The sequence below is a fragment of the Lytechinus variegatus genome, chromosome 6, assembly GCF_018143015.1.
Source record: "Lytechinus variegatus isolate NC3 chromosome 6, Lvar_3.0, whole genome shotgun sequence".
Lineage (NCBI taxonomy): Eukaryota > Metazoa > Echinodermata > Echinoidea > Temnopleuroida > Toxopneustidae > Lytechinus > Lytechinus variegatus.
This window is the reverse complement of record NC_054745.1, coordinates 4,319,505-4,342,643: the sequence shown is the minus strand read 5'-3', so window position 1 is coordinate 4,342,643 and position 23,139 is coordinate 4,319,505. Positions and strand designations below refer to the sequence as shown.

Below are 23,139 nucleotides of genomic sequence, written 5' to 3'. Positions count from 1 at the left end.
GTCCTTTAAACTTAATAGGACACTGAAGAAATTTGACATATATTATTTGACATATAAATCCCAAAGCAACCATTTCGAATTATATCATAAAATATTCATTAGTAAATTCATTTGTTAAATCATAGATTCATTGATTATAGACCAGAGTTTAATTATGTATACATGTCTTATTTCAATATCTTATATTTTCATCAACTATTGTTTGTGTTTTGTAACTTTATAAATTGTATAATTTGTATAATTAATTATAAGCCGTAAGGCTGCTATGTGCTATGTTTTTTTTATACCGAAATAAATAAATGAAATAAAGAAACAAAATGATGGCATCCTGGATGGATTTCCTTACAGATTGATCGGATCAATCAAAAGTAACTCTTTGTAAGATGGGGCCATGATCTGCATTAATAGCATTCATTACAGGGGTACTATTAGATCTGTAAAAATCATCTGATCAATGAAAAAAATCACAAAACAACTCAATATTTGTTTAAAAATATCTTCATGTTCTAATTTCTTTGCCAATCTCACAACTCACAAACAAAACTTTTTCAAATATTCTGATAAAACATAAAGTCATCAATCATTACAAAAAAGTGAATTTTCTGACACAAAATACAGAAATTCTGTCATCTATTGGACAGTCTCTATTAAAAGGGGGATTTAGCAATAATACGATGATCTATCTGACAAAAAGTAGCTCAAATGCACACTTATATTTTTCACAAGTACGACAAACACTGGAATAGTATATAGTGTACTGTAAATTTACCACTTATAATGTGCCACACTCTACACAGGAAAAACAAAATATTAGTTGAAAACATACATGTAGTATGAATTTCTACACATGATTGCAGTACTAAACACTGAAAAGAGTTGTAAGGGAAAAATGGCAACCATATTGGCGTAGATTCAACTTGCACAAACACTGGCAAGATAATATTACTTTTCACATACGTAAACATAGGCAGCGGAAGCGGGGTCCTGACCCCCCCCCCCCCCTAAATTTGAGGTTTTTCAAAAAAATTGGTGGTCCCCCTCTAAATTTTGGTTGATAATCTTTTTTTTTTTGCTTGTCAATTTTTTACCCAAAATTTCAGGTGGACCCCCCCCCTAATTTTGTTGGCTTCCGCCACCAATGTACGTAAATAGCAGCACTATTTTTCTCTGACTGTTGCACTACCATCCAATAGAAAACTGGCTTTGGAACCCTCCGTGTTGATTTGTTTGTTATCCTGTAGTTTGCAACTGGACAGCAAAATTACCATAATAATAATAACTTTTATGCAACAAACCCAGGTAATTACCGCATACATTCGTAATTCCGAAGGATCATTATTCCGAAGGTTCAGATATTTCGAAGGTTCGGATATTCCGAAGGTTCGTTAGTCTGAAAAAGAAATGAAGTTCGTAATTCCGAAGGTTTGTTAGTCCGAAAACGTAGTGAGGTTCGTAATTCTGAAGGTTCATTAATCCGAAAACAAAATGAGGTTTGTAGTTCCAAAGGTTTGTTAGTCCGAAAACAAAATGATTAACAAACATTAATTCGTTTTCGGATTATCGAGCCTTCGGAATAACGAGCCTTCGGAATAACGCCACAAATGTTTGGATTAACGAACCCTTTTACGTTTTCGGATTAACGAACATCGAGGTATAGGCAATTAACGTGTTTCGGAATTACGTACCTTCGGAATAAAGAACCTTTGGATTTACGAATGAACCTTCGAAGTTACGAAGTGTAACCGTAATGACAGTTTTAAGAACCTCTGAATTTTTTTACAATTAATACTTTACATCACACACACACAATAAATTTTAGGAAAAAAAACATGTACATGTATGTACTTAAAATACACATCATAAATGCAAATCACAATAACACAACAAAATAAAGAAATTTCAAAAAGATTCTTTGTTGCAAAAACATGATGTATTTACAGCTAAAAATATTGCATCCATATGAAAAAAATCTTATAGAAAGCAAACTTACTCTTTCAAAGCACACAATCTTTTATCATCAGTTATTTGGCTAACCTACCACATACTAATTATGCTTACTATTGACAAGGCTTTGCCCCTTAGAAAAATTAATAAGTTACAGACCAACTCAAAAAAATATTTCTAATTTCAAAGCCTGGTACACTTATAGCCTATAGGCCTTCCATCAAACAGAAATGAAAATACAATTAGAAAATTCAGTGTACATTTTCATTGATTTATGTTATTTTCAATTATTCTTATTAATTTTCTTTAGTTATTTTGTCTATTTTTACTAATTTCATTTATTCATTAATTTGTTCATACATTCATTTATCTTTTTATTTATTTATTTATTTATCAAAGTATTTATTAATTAATATACTTATTTACTGTCTAATTAATTTATTTTATTATTTATTCATTTATTTAATTAATTAATTTATTCATTAATTTACCTATTAGGCCTAAAATGCTTGGGGGGGGCAAATCTAAAAGGGCATTAAAATAGAGTTGCAAGACAGTTTTACTCACGGAGCCTGTAAAGAAGCTATGAGGCCCCTTACAAGAGGGCTCAAAACTTAAACGGGTCTGAAATGGGCCAGGGTCTGAATTAAATCAATAAGGAGCATGAAGAGTTAGGCCCTCTATATATGACATGAAACCTCTCCCATTAAACAGTATGCGAATTTCAGAGGTATAACATGCTTTGTAGCAAAACCAATGTGATTTCCAAGACAAATTTGACGAAAATTCTATTCAAGATGGAAAATTACTCCAAGCAGTAGCTAGATCACAGAAGTGTAAGGCATTCTGTGGGGAGGGGGGGGGAGTGGGCAGGGGGTAATCGCCTTAATATCACAAGGGGTATTGTGAGCACAGCAAAACGGTTGAAGTGGGCCAACCAGGCTAATTGCCTACATCACCTACATGTAGTTTGCTATTCAAACCCTTCGGCCCGTATTCCGTCATTCAAAATTAAGCTCTGGTTTAAAATTGCGTTTTAATGGATGGCCAATTGTGGTATAAATGTCTTTAGCGCCGTCTGCACCATCCCGAGTTTTCAAATTTCTGATCCAACAAATAATTATCTCGAGATTATTTGCAATGGAGACACAATTATCGCACTAGTTTGTAGCATTAATCTTGAGGTTGCAATCCTAAGTCAGCATGAGATTATTTGCAAAATAGTGCGCTTTTTTACGAATTATCGCGCTAATTCGTAGGTGCAGACGCACTCAGGATTATTCATTCACGGCATCAGACCATAATGCAACGATGCCTCGCTCGAGCAGGAATCGCGCTTCTTAGGATGGTAGAGACAGGGTTTCTTGAATCTGGAGATTAATCGCGAAGAGGGCCAACTGGGCTAAAATCTCGATATTAAGCAAACTCAGGATGGTGCAGCACCACCTTATAACATGTCCAATTTATCAACTAATAACTATCAAATCATTCACACCAGTCTAGGAATGATAACACAATTGTTTTTCTTCATCATCATGAATATTTGAAATAAACAGCACAGAGTGGGCTATTAAAGTTAAACTTTACTTTAGGTACAGGCCTTTGGGTTGAGGAAAGTGGTCTGAATACATGTGGCCTTTTCTTAAAGTTCCTGATTCATTGATACAAAGAAAACAATGAAAGGGAATAGTGCAATTTGAAGTCTTCCGTACACATATCGTTTACATTTTGGGTTAAACAGCATCAGACTCATGAAAGAAAAAGAAAAGAAGCCGCAGTCTGCGTCTAGATTATAGGCTATATTTTGCCTTTTTGCTGAGTAGCACTGTGTTTTAAACCAATCAAATACATATTTCTATTCCATTTCAATCGTAACAGCTGTTTTATTAATCCATCAAAACGCCTTGCAAACTCTGAAGCACTTTCAAGAAAAGTATTGTAGGTGGTTTTCACCCACTTATTTGCTCTCAGCCAGTTAAAAGGAAGGGATTACAGTAGCTTATAACATATGTCAATGAAAATCACTTTGTGAAATACCCCCCCCCCCCCCCATGACTCTCTTTCACCTTCCCCTTTTCTGGGTTAAACTATTGAGTCAAAAACTCATAAATTTAGACAACTTTCCAAATATTTATCATGAAATGTTTCCCCCTATGGGAATAAAATTTGGCTCCCAGTCCTAGACCCTACACTCTGTCTATGCTTTAGTCTTCTCCCTCAGCCCCAGTAGTTGCCCAGGAAGAAGACATCTTTCTTTTATTGGGGATGGGGGGGGGGTAGATATATAATTCTCTCTCTCTCTCTATCTGGGGTACTTTTTGCACTTACCAGCCTCACCATTCCTAAAGGAATCCAATTCTAATTTTTTTGTGTGTTTTTGTTATTTTTTTTCCATGGCTCTTGGGGGCTTAAAGGGGATTTTTTTCTGGGGGGGGGGGGCGAGTCGGAGAGTAGCCAAAACCAATGTGTTTTCCCCAGGGGTGGCGAAACACAATAACTACTTTGATTGTTTGTTTTTTTCCATGGCATTCGGCTCTTGGGGGCTTTTTTTTTTTCTTTTTTTTTGGAGGGGGGGGGGATCGGAGAGTTAGCCCAAACCAATGTGTTTTCCCAGGGATGGCGAAACACAATGAAGATGGGATTTATTGTTCTTTAAATTTGTCCAACTGCTACACAGGTTCTGTGTTTAAGTTATGATTCTTTTCGTTTCATATAATTTAATAAGATTCGAGCCTTGAACATCAAAGAAAAGTTGTTAAAATATTTATAGTGCTATTTCTCACCGGACTGCCATGGCACTATCATTTGCAAATGGAGGGCAAAATACAATGTTGGGCCTTTGTAGGGTGGTGGTGGCAAGACAAGTTTTGACTGGGATGAACCCCCCCCCCCCCCCGAAAAAACAAAAACAAAACAAAAAATCAAGGAACAAGATGAGGAAGTCACTTAGGATAGTAGGGTCACTTGCCCCCCCCCCCCCCTTATTATAACAATTAACACAGACCCATATTCATGTTTTTTTCTTGTAACATGTAGGCCCAATATTAAGTGATAGATGGAGAGCAGGGAGGGAGATCATATTAGTGTGTGGGGGGGTATTCCTGAGACCCCCCCCCCCCCCCCGGCCCTGGCCAGCTCCATAAGGCAATGGACATGTATCAATGCCCAGTATATTAGATCTCATGGACATCTACTTGAACTTCGCAAAGGCTGATTTGATAATCAGCTGGTATTTAGGTCTTGATATGTCCTGGCGACCGTTGCATTAGCAGGTAATGCAATGAAAGTTATTGTACGGACTCGGTGGACATCGGGCAAGACTCTGCAGGCCTATACTGTAGCTTTTCCAAAATACCAGGTAGTCAATTGAATCTATCTATGCCATGGCAAGGGCATTTCGAATGAAACTACATTTCTACCGATAGGGCGACACCAGTCTTTTCCCTGATAAGTAGGTAGACCAATTGCCCCAAACCTAAGAAAGGGCAAACAAGAATGATATCATTTACCCCCATCCCCCCAAATTGAGGGCACAAGTGAAATAAACAGGACCCTTCCCCCCCCCCTCAAAATAACAAGGAAAAGGCGATTTTGTGTCTCGCCCACTTATGAAAATAACCAGAAATATTGTGATTTGCGAGGGCACGCAACAGAAATGCATCGAAACTTCGTTGTGAAATGAATGGGATGGAATAACACTTGTCATAAGAGTCTTGCACGTAAACTTTAATGTTGACCTGAAAATGACGTTTGACCTTACCATGTGACCTCCCACTGCAGCAAAACATGCAGGTTGCCTAAGTACATCTACCATCCAAGTTTTGTTGAAAAGTGACTTACCGTTGCGGAGTTAGGTGTCATAAGAGAGTCTTGCATGTAAACTTTAACATTGACCTGAAAATGACCCTCGACATTCCCCCCTCCCCTCAAAATAAAAATAGAGGGTGGTAGTGACAGAGAAAAGGGTTGGCCCCATCTCTAAAAAAGGCGGGGTCTTCTTTACCCCCCTTCCCGCTTTGCATGGCATATGAAGCAGTTGGTAAGATATGCTAATGACACCGGATCATGAAGATAATAATACACATCAATTGTAATTATTACTATTCAGTGTACCAGTCCATTTGAAAGGGGAAGGTGAATGCATCAAAAGTTTGTTCTGCTAGAATAGAGACCTAGAAAGTTCAAAGACCAGCAAACCATGATTTTTTTTTGTTTCCAAGCACGGAAACGTGACAAGGTGAGAGATCATCGTCAGTTCTATCAGTGGGCCTATGACATAATAATCAAGGAAAGATTGCAGTGTATACATGTCTGCCTGATAAAAACACATCTAGGCAGATGAGTCCAAGCGTATACAAGTTCATGAAAAACAATTCATTTTCATTACAGTTTAACGAACACCAAATTTGATTGCTTTTGAGAATACTCTGACCATCCTTAAACCAAGATACTGTACACCTGGAAAGTGTTAGGAGTATCCTGGTATGAGTCTAAGTCAGAGTAACTCTGTCCAGAATTTCTAATCCATGCATAGTACAAACTTCACTCTGACAACCGGGCTTATATGTCAAAAGCAGCACTTGGCATGTCGGACTTAAAAAGCTCTCATGAGGCAAAAATCTTTTAGTTTTACTAGGTAAATATCATGTTTTTATTCCATCAAAGTGACTGGCATTAAAGTCTACACCATTTGCTACACTCATGTCCGTGACCATGACCTCTGACCTTCATGGGAGGAGGTATCTTGGCTCCAGGGAGCTGGTTGCTATGGTAACAAGATGAAAAGAAAAGGTTCTTCCTACTTCCATGCCTGGAGGTAACAATCAAGACACTTGATGATCAAGAGAAGATGAGTTGAATTTTATAGGCAGGTGGAATGCCAGTTGGTCTAATAACAATTTCAGTCTCCTTCAATATGACAATGATATGATTGTGTTGGGCTGAACTTCAAAGGTGGTGGATTTAAAGATGAATGAAAGTAGTTGCAGTAAACACTGATTCCACGAAAAAGTGTGTGAAACCAAGCTTAATTGTCACTATTTCATCGAGGATCTAGATCTGGTACAGTTACATAAACTGAGCTTTGCGAAATCTTGAAATCTACGCTGAAAAATGTTCACACTGAAGATAACCAACACAGCGCACGTGGGACAGTGTATTATTATTGCTTTGAATGTCAGCCTGACGCTTGACCCAAATCGTGTGCTTAATTTGCTAATTTCTCAGCAATTGCACAATTTCTTCCAGAATCCTTTGGCTATTATGTTTTATTTATACAAACAGACACTTTGGTGGCCATTTCATTGGATTCTGTATGAACTCATTTTGAAATCGTTACCACTACTGGAATTTATCTTTAAAGAATTTTTTTAATCAAACCTAGGCAGGGAGATTGCCATTAGGTCTAATACCACTTAGTGTATCAAATAATTTGTCGTCTCATTTCCATATCGCCAGTGGGGTGTTGAAACCGTTTATCTAAAAAAAATGTTTTGTTTCAGAAAAAAATTCATGAAATCATTAAATCACCCATTCATTCATTCATTCATTAATAGATGATATCATTAAATCACCCACTCACTCATTCATTCATTCATTTATTTAAATAATCGTCTGTTCAATAATTACAAACACAGCAAGTCAAAGGTTAAACACTTCTGTCATCCTCCTTCCCTCCCCTTTCCTACAAAAGGCATTCAACTTGAATAAATAACCCCCCCCCCCAACACACACACACATTCAATGTTTCAACCAGCATTCAGAAAAAAACTCAAGTTCAAATTATCTGGAGTATGAGAAAACTGTGAGAAAAGGAAAAAGCGGAAACTAGAGTAGATGTAGTCATAGACCCTTGGTTTTCACAAGTTGTAGGGTGCATAATGTAGAGTCTGGAGAATGAGACTAGGCTATGTATAGTGGAAGCTTCACTCTAGACATGACATACATGTAGGCCGTGTTTATGCTTCCACTTTTCAGGCCAGAATCAGCGTTTCCAAACGTGATTAATCCAAAACATGGTTGCATCCATTGTTACTTTCATTTAAACGCTGTTTCAAATCACCGATCGTGAACTCACAAAAAGGTGCATTTGTAAACGTCGTTTGACCAGAATCAGGCTTTCTGGGGAAGTATAAAACGTGTTTGAATGACGTCATTTGGTACATGCTTCCGGTGAGATAAAAATCCGCGGGCAAATACAGTCACATTGCTCCATGTTATCTCCACATAATAACAACACTCAGAAAAAAACTTTCGAAAAAAGGCGCGCCCAATTTGACCTCACTTTCCTGCAAAGCCAGCTGGAGATCGTGATTTCGCCTCTGAAATGTTAAGCACAAACAGCACTCCCAGAACCACGTTTACGATCAGCATTTTGAATCGACGTTTGAAAACGCCGATTCTGTCCTCGCAATGGAAGCATAAACACACACCCTTAATTGGTTGAAGTGTCACAAGAGTCTGCGCTTGCAGACTATTAAACCAATGTCAGTGATCAAAATCAAGTACAAATGCAATCTCACATCAATCCACCTAAAGCCACGTAGCACAGCACTCCAGAAAGTTCTTCATGTTTTGGAGGTAGTTGAACCTTCCAAGGTTCATTGAAGGTCCCTAGATCCTTCCCTAGATCATTGTTATCAAATATTGCTTTTAGACAAGTTATGGGAAAGTAATCATCAGGCCTACTTCAAACATTTCAAATCAAATTATTTCAATTTCCATTGGAATCTTTATTAAGAACACCTCACACCCTACGATTAGTCTGTGATCCCATTTCAGAATAAAATGTAGTAGATTACAAATGCAATCTCATCTCATCCTCCTAAAGCCACGTAGCACAGCACTCCAGAAAGTTCTTGATGTTTTGGAGGTAGATGAAGCTTCAAGGTTCAAGGTCCGTAAATCCTTCCCTAGATCATTGTTATCAAACTTTTTTTTGACAATTCAAGGGAAAGCAAACACATATTAAATAATGACAAAATGCTTCTAGTTGACCAACAACCTTCTGTACCTAAATTGATTCATGATTCTAGTAGAAAGGATTATGGGTAATTAGTTGACGTTCATTATAATATAATAATCCTATATTGTTTTATTATGACCATTGTCATTATAGAGTATATGCATTTTTAGTAGCTGCACTATGTAAATGGACGATATAATTATTATGATTATCAGGGTGCTAGGTAACTTTTTAGAATCACTTGGTAATATAGGAACGCCTTGGACACCTAGCAAGGTGGATATGTGCGCTATACAAATCTTTTTGTCACACCCAAAAGGAGAAAAACTAGAAGAAATCTATTGAAATAATGAAACGCTTTTTTGCATTTTTTACAAAATTGGGAAGGAGGGACAGAGGAGGGCAAAAGATTCTTAGAGGTCAGAGTTCATCATAGGTTGACATCTTATGGGACTTCTATTCAGAACTGGACTAATTTGGTCCATCTGTCCACCTTTCTACGGTCTATAGCCATTTGGACTGACATAAATAGGCCTTATGGTGCATTCAGACCCACTCAAAAATAAAAACAAATTCTGGTAATTTCTGATGGTGAAAACTACCCAAAACGACCCCGGCCTCTATCAGAAAAGACCAAGGCCCAAGTTCACAGATGGTTTTGAAAACCATCGGTTGAACCATTGATTTATGCAAATTTCCTGTATACAAATAACGCTTAAATATCGCTGATAATTATAATGCTGATGAGCCTTTTTTGTCACAGTGCGCCATGTTGTCATGGTTGAGTATGCTATTTTATTCATGAGTCCACTCTTTTGAATAGTGGACTCATTAATTTGAAGGTTCAGTTTGTAGCACACATGGTTGAAAGGAGCAAGGCACTAGCGTACATGCGGGGGGGGGGGGGGGGGAGACGAGCCACAACCCATGCAAAGTACATTTCCCTGCCCCCCCTGACGAGCTTGAAAGACCTTTTTTTGCCCCCCTGACAAGCTTTTTTTTTTGGTCAATTTCTTTTGCTTGTAAAATTTTTGGGTGGACGTTTTGCCCCCCCCCCTGTGGAAAATCCTAGGTAAGCCACTGGAGCAAGGCCTACACAAAAAAAAATAATAAGAGGGTATTTATAAGATTTAAAATCAAAGAAAATCAATAAAATGAATGAAATAGGAAACAAACAAAATTGGCCAATAAACTCTGAATTCCAAATCACACTAATACCTGGTCGAAAACATTCAAGTATTTTTTTTACTCTTCATTAACAAACAATATTTGTCATTCTCTTCTCCCCGTCCTGAGGTATAAGGTTCAAGGAGACAGGGGCGCCAAGGACATAAACACTTTGCCCAAATAGTGACAAGGAAATCGACTGGGCGGAACCAAAATTACTTTTCCATATTTCCTTTCGACTTCTGTCACAATTGGACAGCGCAAGAGGGGAATCGCATGCCCTCTCAAAATGTTGCAAATGACAAAAACGGGTGTAGACCTCATGGAGATAAAAAAGAAAAATGGTCTGAAAAATAAGAACAATGATACAGGAGTACCCCAGGCTGAAATTTACACAATTCAGATGAACGGTGCGAGATTAAAGAAACAAATCCTGAAAATTAACCAAAGTAGCAAGAAAATCTTTCCAATTAAATAATTGTTTGCTGCAACTACTTTCTTTTACCTTTAATTCCGATACATTACTAACATTGAAAAAAAAATCCCCAACCAGAGATAATGACACTAAATATAATTTTCTGTCCCCAAAAAACAAAATTGAGTAATAAATTTTGACAGACTTAATACTCAGATTTACAAAGTAAGCTGAAAGGATATATTTTGTCATTGTAATGTAGAGCAGGTATTTTGAACATGAAATTGTAAAGAGACATACATGACAACTTTTCACATTAGATAAATCATATCGTGGTAGCACGCAAATAGTAGGATGGGGGAGGGGGGTGGGTGGGGTGTCCTGACACTTCAAAATTTTGAAGCCTTTCTTTTGGCTTTGGTTTTAAAAAAAATATGAATTCAGTATTTGTAATCCTCTTCAATTTTGTTCTCTATATAATATTGCCTATTAAACACTTGTACTCAAAAGTGAGGAAACATTTATCGTTAGCTCTTACAAATGGCTGTTGAAAACTTATTTAGTCCAAATACACAACTGGGTATACATGGTGCGTCCCTATTGGACTTGTAAAAGTTAAAGGGAGTGTCCCTCCCCAAAAAAAAAGGTTGGTTTCAATAAAGAGAGAAAATCAAACTAGCTTGATGCTGAAAATTTCATCTAAGTAAGATGCATGATCAAAAATGATGTAAGGTATCTCTAAATTTCACACAACCGTTAGGTCTACATCCTGGTTAATATGCAAGTGATCTAATCAACCTACTACTTCTTTTGTGGAATGGACAATCATATAGGCCTATTAAGCCTCCAGAAATGCAATGCGTTTAAACAAAAGGAAATGGAATATAGGCCTACCTTATTTACTTCCCCCACATCAGCCCCATGCCCAATATTTCCTGGTATAATTTGTCGAGTAGGCAGAGTTTTAAACCCTTCTCCAGAGAATTCAAATATGCTTTTCACACTGCATTTCCTTAATCCAATACTATCCTTAACCTGGGATTATCTTAACCCTATACTATTTGCTCAGACTTAACCCCGGACTATCGCACAGCTCATAAATATTGATGATTTTGCCACACAGAGCGTGATTAACGTTCAATTTCGACTTCTGTGATTTTCTAATGCTTAGCCCCACTTTTCCCTGTCCCGGTTTTGCTCTGCGTGTCTTAGCACTGCAATTGTGGTGCTAGCACCGCAATAATCTGGCAAACCCTGCTTTTTTCTTAGCAGGGCCAGATAGTACCGTACTATTTACCATGCCAGCCCACTTTGCTAAAGGTAGTGTGAAAACAAGGACACCCCCTCCCCACCAATTTCCTGGGGGTTAAGCTTCGCCCACTTCGGTTTCATGCAACATTGCTTACCAAGGGAAATCGGGGGGGGGGGGGGGTCTTAACCCCATCAATTTCCCAGGGTTTAGGAAAATACTTGCAGTGTGAAAAGCATCAAATGGTATCAAACTAGTCCAACCCTCCTACCTTCCCTGGTAGCATCCCTCCATCTCTAGCTTGCACCATCTGCTTTTGGGATTATAAACCAGGCCAACATAACAAACTGGTCAGACAGATACCAGGGAAGCTTTCATGACAAAGTTTAGCCAGTGATTTTTCACCAACAACTCTGCTCTTAGCCAATCAGAATCGAGGATTCACAGTAGCTTATAACAGCAGTCAATGGAAACCATCCACTATTTTTTTTTGTGAAATGCCCCCCAGGAGTATTGGAGGAGAGGGACACTATCTAAACTAAAAAAGCTTGAACTACCTTATCTGGTTTGATGTATGGTGATGGATACATGTACATGTAGTTCTATAAAAAAAAATGTTCAGAAAAAAAAACCCTAATCTCCTTTCTGCCACATCTGTTAGAACAAAGAATAGATGAAAAGTGTAGGTCCTATATAGGCCTACATGTATGATGTCAAGAAGAGTAGTAGGTGAGTATTGCTTGTGATTGTTTTTGTTTTGTTTTCTGTATTTTCATTTTATGGTATATACATAGCATATGAGTCTAGGTCTTACACTTGCTAGACGTGACATGGGGGGGGGGGGGTTCTGATGTTTGGAAACTTGGTTCCAAGAGAAGTAGGAGGCGTGAAAGAATGTACACATATCATAAGATCACGTACGGTGTTATTATGATTGTCAGCAAAAAGCAAATTTATGAGGTTGTCAGAGAAATAATCCCCCTCCTCGAACATGAAAATAATCAAACACAAGCATCGAAGTAACATTTATTTTTCTTTATCAAGTAATCTTAACCAGAGACTGAGCATGTTATTAAAGATTCCATACTTTCCTAGAAAAAAAAATGTATATAAAGGCCTATTTTACGTTTGCAAATTTGATGACAGCGATTCTGGGTCCCATCACACAAAGGTTAGCGATTGATCGTACGCTTGATTCTTTATTATACATTGTAGTCAATGCAATCAATCGTAAAAAATATGTACGATGAGTGCTAAGCTTTACGTTATGGGCCTTTGATGAGGAAATTGAGAAGGAAATATCTGTTGATATCAAAGGATTTCAAAATTGTCTGTGAATACTAAACCTAACTTGTCATTGCGACATCCTGTCATTAAAATAAAATTCAATGGATTTCTGGAGGTGTTAATCTCTTTGTTCCAGTTTATACACAGTAATGCTTCCTGCAGACACAGCATAAACAACTTTAAAGGGATGAATTGATTTGGTAAAAGAGTATTTTCATCACAACTTCAGCAATATTTTTTCAGTTTAAAACCACCAAATTACCATCGTGAACGTCCCATTTGACCAAAAAAATAGATATTCTCAATAGTCTTGGCAAAATCGCCTTCCTAACAGACGCTTTTTACATGATGAAGTATTTCCCCATTTGATATTTTGACTCTCTCATTTGGATGTAACTGGCTCGTTCATATAACTATTTTGTTGAAAATAAGCGAAACTAAAATGCCATAACTTTCTTATTTTACATCCGATTTTGATGAAATTTTCAGTGTTATGCTTGTTGAATTTTTCTCTTTTATTCAAAGCAAGTTTTTGTTGGGGTGGAGTTGTCCTTTAAACAGTTGGATATCTCAAGACTATTTGATATAGATTAGTCTATACCCACAGAGTAAATTTTACACTTTATAGCAAACTACAATTGTCCAGGGAGGTACGAGTCTGCATAAAGCACAGACTTAAAAGTATGATTTTAATAAATTATATAATTGTCTAGGGTTGATACTCACTCCAAATCCTTGGACATAATAAAATTTTACATTTGAATGGTAGTCCATTCAATACAGCTTGAGGTCTTTCTTTGGCCTTACTTACACTAACTTCCCTTTGTGTCTGCCTACTCCTTTTCTTTCATCCCCTTCATTAACCTGATTGGTCATCTCTTCTCACTAATGCCCCTTTTGTCTCCTTGTTTCTAGTGTTGCTGTTGAATGTCTGTGGTCTATATTATGGTTGTTCCAGTTTATATGTTTGTCATTTTGCCTCCGAAGAAGATTCTGCTAGGATCGAAAGCTTAGGCCCCTCTTGACTCTCTAATTTACTCCATTGGCTCTTTTTTTTTTAGATAAGCAGTTTTCAGCAGCTTCTTTTTGCCAAAAAATAAAAACAACAGCAACAAGGTGTCAAATAATACCCCTTTCACCCAAGTATGCGTATAATAGCCGCATAATTTGGTCGTAAAATCGGAGGACCAGAGTTATCCGCATTATTTCGATGTTGCTATTATCCGCATAATAGCAGCATTGGGACCAGATTTTGACTTTATGAACGCATTTCCAAAGTAATGTGGATAATTGTCATGGTGCGGTCACAAGGTCACCCTTTTCCAACGCAACCCCATCAGAGGGGGCGTGTGCAGTTGCCATGACAATTATCCGCCTTTTTCAGGTCGGGCGCTCGTAAAAAAAAGTGCGGATTATTTTCGGAGTTTGTGAACGCAATTTTTATTGAATTATCCGCATTAATTTTAGGCGGATAATTGGAGGATGGGTTTATGAAAGGGGTAGCCAAAGTACATGGGTGAGTCTAGACTACTAGTATATAATTCAGACTCTGCAATATGCACTTTCCTGCAGGCCTGCAATTAAGACTTATCCACAGGGGTCGTGGTCACCCTCAATGCAAACTAGAGTCTGGTATGCAGACTAGCCATACTATAAAAGGTTTAGTGCAACAGGTTGATGGACTTCCTAATTGTTTCCATGGTAACTGCAAGTGGGGAAATTGACTTCTGATGTTTCTGGTCACCCTGCCAGGAAGCAAATGAAGGTCAAATATTCTTGTAAATGATACCTTAGGAAGGTTCACACGAAGGGGATATCAACTTTAACTTTAAAACGGTCTTTTGGACTTCACTTTATGATAGTTTATGGCTTGATTTCATGAGCAAGGATGTCTTATTTTGACCACGAAAAGTTATTATTTTTACGAGCGCCCGTCCTGAAAAAGGCGGATAATCGTCATGACAACTGGACACGCCCCCTCCGATGCGGTTGTGTTGAAAAAGTGTGACCTTGTGACCGCACCATGGCAATTATCTGCTTATTTGGAAATGCGTTCATAAACTCAAAATCTTGTCCCGATGCTGCTATTATGCAGATGATAGCAGCATCAAAATAATGCGGATAACTCTGGTCCTCCTCCAATTTTACAACCAAATTATGCTGCTATTAGCTACATAATTTGGGTTTATGAAAGGGGTATGGGATTCTTGCTGGAAATCATGCGGGACTGGCTTTTGAAAAGGTGCCTCTGCTTCACTGATAGCAAAAAATGGCAATGAGGAACAGACTTTGCTGAGTTTGCTCGCTGCCAATATTAATAGTAGTTTTCATTTTTTTAAATAAATAACAAATGAACATTGAAATAAACCAAAAGGCAATCTCATGTGAACTGAGCTTCCTTGGGACTGATCAAGGACACAAACCCTGTGGATGACAGATTAAATCTAGCATGATTGCAGAAGTAGTGGACTTTGATACTGTCAATGAAACCACAGGGTCACTTCCAACCTCACTGATGAAAGTTCTCTATTTCCCCAATCATAACTGTCTCAAACTTCTATTAATACAGCCAGGAAATTTCATCAGATTCTGGGAAAATTTGGAGTTACATGTATGTATACAGTACAGGATACCCTACCGTGGTCATGAGTCAGTACATCGAATTGTAGGCAGGAGTATTTCTTATGGTACAAGATTTCCCCCGGGGGGGGGGGCAGTCAAATATATTGTACACAGGCGTGACAAAGGAATTTCCAAACACCCCCTAAATGATTTTTTTTTCTCTGTGTGCAAAATAACCCCCTAAACAAGTTTTTTGCGGGCTTTATTTACACATTTTTGCCCCAAAACAAGTTCTCGCCAAAATATGACCTCAGGGAAAAAGCTTGGAAAAAAAACATAACCCTAAATACGTTTGGCTAGTCTTTAAAAAAAAGTTTGGGAAAAAACATACCCCAATACGTTTTACCCCCGATTGACCATTGACCAGTCTTTCAAAACCGCCTTTTTTCTTGAAAATCAATGTTTTGATACCCTTAACGAGTCCATGTGTGGACAGCATCCAAAACTGAAAAAGCACCCCTTTAAACACGTTTTTGGGGTCACGGGTGTGTACAGCAATATATTTGACTGGTGCCAGTACGTGTGCAATGGTACAAATGTTTAAGATCCAGCCTTCCATTTGCCCACGTACAGTACAATATACAAATAGCGAATAGGCATGAGTGCGATGGTGCGAAATTTCGCATGAGGTGAAAGATAGATGCTCTATTCAACAAGGCGTTAGAATAAGAATATTCGCTATTTGTGTTGTACAACGCCTCGGAACCTAGCGAAAATATGAAAAAAACATGAGTTCCCCCCTCCAGTAATCTATGAAAAGGGAGCAAAAATATTGAAAGCGAAAAGCAAAATCCCACAAGCGCACATGATCTTGGACAGCATTGCGCATTTAGACAGCGGGATGTACGCGCATTTTACTCAATGAAATCGCATTGTGACGTCACCTCCTAAAGCCGTGCAATGGTACATTTTGGATGGTACGTCTTGTGTGCAACGGTACGAATGTGTGACATTCAGCCTCCCATTTGATCGCGTACAACAAGCTAAGTAGGCGTTGTACAATAGCGCCTATTGCTTTACACTGTATATAGTAATTGTTATTACCCTTGTCAACAAGCTCTGACAAAATGACAGCAGACTGTGTACAATCACATCTAGATTTACATTCAAAATTGCTCTGTGTTATCATAGCGATATCAACATATGAAATGCACAAAAAACATACATAACCAATACAACTATCCCAAGGTCAGGCGACCTATTAGGCTATAGGTCAGGTGACCGATTTGGCTGCCAGTCAGGTGACTAGATATTACCCATTTGACTTCACTGCATTTTGCACTTGAATTAGGAAAGTTTGACCCACAAGTGCAACAGAGCTTTTATTATTATGACAATCAGGGCAAAGCCCTTTTGTAGGATTGCCCTTTAAAGAATATAACCTACATCTTTGAAAAAATATGCCTATAACTATGAAGAAAATATCGATATAGCCCCCCCCCCTCCCTTCCATGTTCCTTTTCTTTGGAAAACTTTCAAATTGTGTTTGTGCCCCATAGCCTAAAGGTTATAAAGCAAAGAAAGAAGGAATTGCATATCAGTGAATTTAGAAACAAGTGCAGGGTCTCACAACATTGGCTTCCCTTGGCCAGGCATTAATCTGCATTTGCCACTCTTAACCCAGGTAAAGTAAATGAAGATGTTTGGACTCTACTGGAATCCGCTAAATCTCAGAGTAGAGTTGTGTGTTTTGGAAGCACTTGCAATTTAATCATTTTTTTTCAACAAGAACAAGCGTTTTAAATGAACATTTGTCTTGGAAATCACATTAGTTGACGGAAAACCAGAAGACATTTTGACATTTTGCTTAAGTCTTAAATCAAACCTACTTGTTCTCAAATCAAGGGAGCCGTGTGTTGGCCCGAACTTCAGGCAAAATCCATCAGAACGGACATGAATAGATTCGTACAACAAATTTGCCTTGGAAATCAAAAAAAAAAAATCAGAGATATTGGGTGGAATCTCTGTGGAACAATTACAAATGATATGCTACTGTACATACTGACAATTATCAAACCAGCTTTGCTAGCCACAAGGTGGTCCTAGCTTCCAAAAGCATATTGAGGGAAATACACTATTTCGCACATGATTGCATAAAATGGGTTGAAAACTTAATATGTAAAGAAACAGCCTCTTGCCACTCTCTGGCAATGGAATTGAATTCAAATCTTCATCAAATCCTTTAAGAAAATCTAAAATATCAATGAAATTAAGGATTTGTTGAAAATAATGAACAAAAATACTTTTCAAAGGATAAAGAAAATGCATCCATATCATTGCCACATGCAGATATGATAGTGATTTTCCAATTTAAAAATTCCCTAATCGTACGTTCTTTGATGTAGAAATTGACAGGTCAAATGAGAAAAGACGCTACTGGGAGACATACAGTATAGCACCAAAGTAAATTGTTTACAAAACAAAGCAGCAGTTTAAGGAGCCGTTTATTCCATCACTAGCACACAAAATTAGTAGACCCCATTTTTTTTTATTTTTTTGGGAGAGGGGGTGGACAAAGGAGCAGAAAGGCAATTTATTCAATATTTTGAATGGGATGGGAGAGAATAAAAAAGAAGAAAAGCAGAATAAAAATTTTAAAAAATTCTCCTGATAAACCCAAGAAGCTACCAGAATCAAAACTTGACAGATGTGCTTTTCTTTCTATGCATCAGATGCTGAAAAGGTGCAACTTAAGCTCTGCCCCTTGCCCCCCCCCCCCCCCATCAACCCTATTTCAGATGATTTGAAGGGTAACAATATCAGTATTAATTCTCTGTCCTGTAGATTACAAAACCAAGGAATATTAACCTTTTTGTACATTATTCTTACATCCAAAATACAGAATTAGTGCTTGATATTCAACTGCTTCAAAGTCACTCCCTCAATAGCTTTCATGAGGAATCGCACATCGTGCAAGTGATTATCAAGTAACAGGAGCTGTCGATCCTAGGGTGAAATCAATTTTTTTTTCAAAGAAAGAAACATAAGGAAAACAGAGCACATTGCATCATACCGGTACAGTGAAATAATTGTATCAAATTTCCCTGGCCAGGGCCATGGGGAAGATTTCACTAACATCAATTGTTATTCGGAAGTTGTCATATCTGGCAACTTTCCCTGATTTTGATTGACTGACAAGTGCTGTTTCTGTGGTAACTACGGGATAGAAGGGAGTTTGTCACATAAATCATCTCTGACAAGTCCTTTCGTGTCTGGGTGCCCGAAGCTGAGGTCGGAGAACTGCCTCTTGTTGGGACAATATTGTTGATGCACTCCATTTGTATGTGAATTTCTCACAGCTAATTTTAATTCTTCTTGCTTTTTGAGGGTTAAAAACTTAAAAAATGAAATCCCCATGAAAGTTACAGATGATTTAATATCAAAGGAAAGAGGAAGGGACTGGAATGTCTCTAGTGATCCTGAAGTGTTGGAGAAGCAGATGCCACATCCAGGGGTATATCACTTCTCTCCATTGGGCCAGGGAGGGGCATTTCTGCCCCTCTTTCTTCATCCTCAATGCTTTCTTTGGTGTCATTGGTCTCTTTCACAGGCCCCGCCCCGAGACCGTTCCCAAGAACGTTCTTCAAAAGCTGCGCCTTGGGGCGATCGATCCCCTGGACGATCTGCCGGTATCGCCTCGCTTCTTCCGCATACTTCTTCGCGTCGTTCAATACGTGTTCCGCCTTGAGAAAGATGTCTTTCCTGCCAAGGTCGTTCTTGCTCTTGTACCCGTGCTTCCGAAGAAACTCCTCCCTCCCGTCCTCCCCGTCCAACTCCACCTCATCCTCGACCAGCTCCAACTCTTCCTCCTCATCATCATCTTCATCCCCCTCATACCCCTCATCAACATCAAACTTATTCAACATCCCGTCCCAACGTTTTATTACCTCTTCAGCGTCCTCCTCCCAGAAGTTCTTCTTGGCAAATTCCAGCATCTTGTTTTCCATCTCGACGAGGCGGCGGTACTGGGACACGTCGGTCCTCGGGACGAACTCCAGGTCGGCATCTTTCATGCTTTTGTAGAAGGCAATGTTCTGAAGCATCACCTCGTCCTCGGGGAGGAGGAGGAGAAACGAGAGGGCACTCTTCACAGCATTCTGGACATCATCAACTGATGGAAAGAAGAGAGAAAAAATACTAAGAATAAATACCTACACAATTTTTCAGCATTTAACATTATGATAACATCTGTATGTCATTTCACATGGCAAGATATTTCACAGACTTGGATATTATTACCCCACTGCAGCCCCTGCAGCCTTCCACACCAAATAAACATTGTTAGAAATCAATTCCTGCCGGGTTCCTATTCACCTAACATGGATTGAGTGCAGCAAAATTTGGATTATTTTCTTGCTGAAGGAAACTATGCCATGTCTGCGGTTTGAGCCAAATTCATTCCATAAAACACATTTTTATACAACATCCTTAACATAATCTAGCAATGGATTGGAATAGGTAAATGGTGGTAATTTTTTTTACCTGATTGATGTTAGAAAGCATGGATGCTTGTATGCAAGCAACCAGAGGACCGACAGCTTAAGGTCCTCTCCAAAGGACCTGGTAATGAGGATTAATGCATTACCAAAGGGCATTAGCGCACCAAGTGGAAATCGAACCCGGGTCACCGGAATCAGAAATCCCCAACTGAGCTATCGCCCTCATATAAGACATTTTGGAGGGGGATTTAAAAAAAACTTGTAAAAATATACTTTATAATTAATGTTTTTTCTTACCTTTATAATATGCAAATTGCAGGAAATGGAAGTGACTTGCAAGGTAATCATCCACAAGCTTGCTATTGATCCGAGAAAGCCAACTTTCACATTGGTTCTTGCAATATAAAGTTGACGCATAATGATCTGTCGATTAAAAAAAACAATGTTACTGTTAACCTTACAGCAGCTATTCTAATCAGGGTCCTGTTTCATCAGCCAATCAAATTCAAGGATTTCAGTAGCTTAAAACTAAATAAGTTCCATGAAACAGGCCACTGGCGTCAAAAGGAGGATTCAACTAAAAATTGTAAAAGAAATGCCACTTGGTACCCTCCCGCTTGTTTGTTTTCCTTTTGGTCTCATACATGATCTAACATTTTGCCTGCAACCAGTTTGTAGTTTGGGTAATCGTTGTTTTGTTTTTTGTTTTTTTTTAGGGGGGAAAACATCAATAATTAGAGAGTCAAAACCTGGCCCCAAAACATAAGTCAACATAAAATTTAAGATGGTTTACTCTGTATTTTTTAATGATTGGAAATTAAGTTGGTTCAAAATATTTCAAAGAAAATTATAGATAAATTGTCACAAGTTGACTTTCACTTTTCAAGACATTTCCTCCAGACTGATAAGCCTGCATTATTCCTTCACTTGTAATTACAATGTACATGTAACTATTAAACAAAATGAAAATCTGAATTCTCCAATTCTGAAATGACCAGAAATGGTCATGATGTGGAAACAGGAGCATAGAATGAATAATAACGACAAAATAGCAAGAGAGAACACAGTATAAAAAATTTTGTTAAAATTTCATAAAATGCTGTTTCTATTACAGTCAAAAGTTTAAACCATGTTAAATCTATTGAAGGCTAATTATTAAACATTAAACTTTTTTGTTTAAGATTTTAAACTGCTTATGTTCAAATAATAAGCTGTGTATGAAAATTCTAGACAGTGCTTTTCTGTGTAACTGAATTCATTTCTGTACATGTACACAAACTATAAAGCATAACACAAAATTCTGTCAAGACAGAATGAATCGTCCCAAAACACTTTTCCGCTGATCATTTCAACAGGTGTACATGTAGACTGATGAGACCCAAACAGAACTTGACCTTTGACCTTTGACATTTGGATGAGATTACAACTATTTATTGGAACCCAGCAAGTTCACAGCATCTCAAAACAGAAACAAACACTGACAATTTGACTACTCTCCAATCTCCATAGATTACAATGGAAAATATAAATGCACTCATTTCCTACGAAGATATGCATGCCTTTATCAGCGCAACTATACACCAAATTGATAGATATATTATGAACTCGACTTTAAAGGGAACACTGACAAAAAGTTTATTGTAAAATAAAAATAGCAGGAAAAATAAGAGATAATGGTCATTTGATTTCCATCAAAGATTAAAAGTTACTAGTAGAATCGTATATTTTTGTTTATTTGCCGACAGCTCCCCCAAATATTGTTTAATAAAACATCATTGACAAATATATCTCTTTTTTCTTATTAAATCAAGCTGTTTTTTATTGTACCTGGAAGAAGAAAATTTCAGCAATAATGAACCATCAAACACTGAAATGCATGCATTTTATCTTATACATATAGGGAGCTGCTCATAAATGATCATATCACAAATATTACAAACTTAAAAACTTACTTTAATCTTTGATGGGTTATCCTCAAACCGTCTCCAATGTTTATTTAGTATTTTTACTGGTATTTTTACAACAAAGCTTTGGCAGGATGAGCTTCCCCTAATAGAATAAACAATCACAATGGCATAATCTGAGGTAGATACTGTATGAAGCCATTGTCATATACAAATCACAAATAAGCAATTTGTAATTTAAAAAAAAATCATCTTTCCAACAAAAATCTGCCTATTATTTTTTGTAAAATAGTTTTCTTCAACATGAAGAAAAGGAAAGTTATATTATATTGGATGTCACACAATGGTATTTGTGTGGACTTACACTCTAAATTCCAAGAATTTTTAAAAATCCAGATTGGCTGCGAATAGTGACCAACCGAATATCAGATTTAGTTTTAAACCTTGTAGATTTAAATACAAATTTATCTAAAAGATTTGAATTTAAATCTTTTGAGATTTGAAAGTTAATCTTAAAGATTTAAAATAAATCCAACATTCGGCTGGTCACTATCTACTGCTGATTTGGATTTATCTTAAATCCTTGGAATTTAGAGTGAAGCATTTTATCCATGATAAAACAGCAATGTGGATAAAATGCATTGCTCAAGGGCATATGTGCCGAGAATTGGACCTGTGAACCTCGGATCTACAAACAAGAGCCTTGGACCACTAGGCCGCGTCACGGCAATCAGAGATATTGCATATATTGCAAAAGTCAGGACCTACAATATTGCATGATCATATCTGATACATGTATACAGTGCACATCCAAGAGCTTAGCAATGGGAAAGGAGTATGAATGACCAGATGGCCAAGTGCTAGTATAGATCTCCAAATACCATTACCAAATATTGCAACAGAGAATAATTATCAATCAAGCAGTTGGGCCGACTTGGCCTTGGTCACTGGTAGGGGTTAGCAGGTTTGATGCAGGGTGAAATTGAGTTTGATTTTGGAATGGACGGAGGAGGGGGTAGCCTCTAGAGATATTGAAATGGAAAGTAACGATGAGGGCGGGTGAGGGCTTGGTGGGTGGGGGGGGGACTTGGCCCTGGTCACTGGTAGGGGTCACTATAAAGCAGGGTTGATGCAGGTGAAATTGAGTT

The 23,139-nt window shown here is 37.8% G+C and overlaps 1 protein-coding gene across 1 annotated transcript in view; it reads right to left on the bottom strand.

The window, feature by feature from the left end:
- The window catches only part of LOC121416879 (prolyl 3-hydroxylase 1-like), a 54,225-nt gene that overhangs the window by 14,895 nt on the left and 16,191 nt on the right, over positions 1-23,139 (bottom strand). Inside the window, exons 4-5 of the mRNA XM_041610405.1 lie at positions 20,385-20,510; positions 19,536-19,759 (exon numbers count right to left, since the gene is read on the bottom strand). Coding sequence (XP_041466339.1) covers positions 19,536-19,759; positions 20,385-20,510 — 350 coding nt within the window. The remainder of the gene's footprint in view (positions 1-19,535; positions 19,760-20,384; positions 20,511-23,139) is intronic.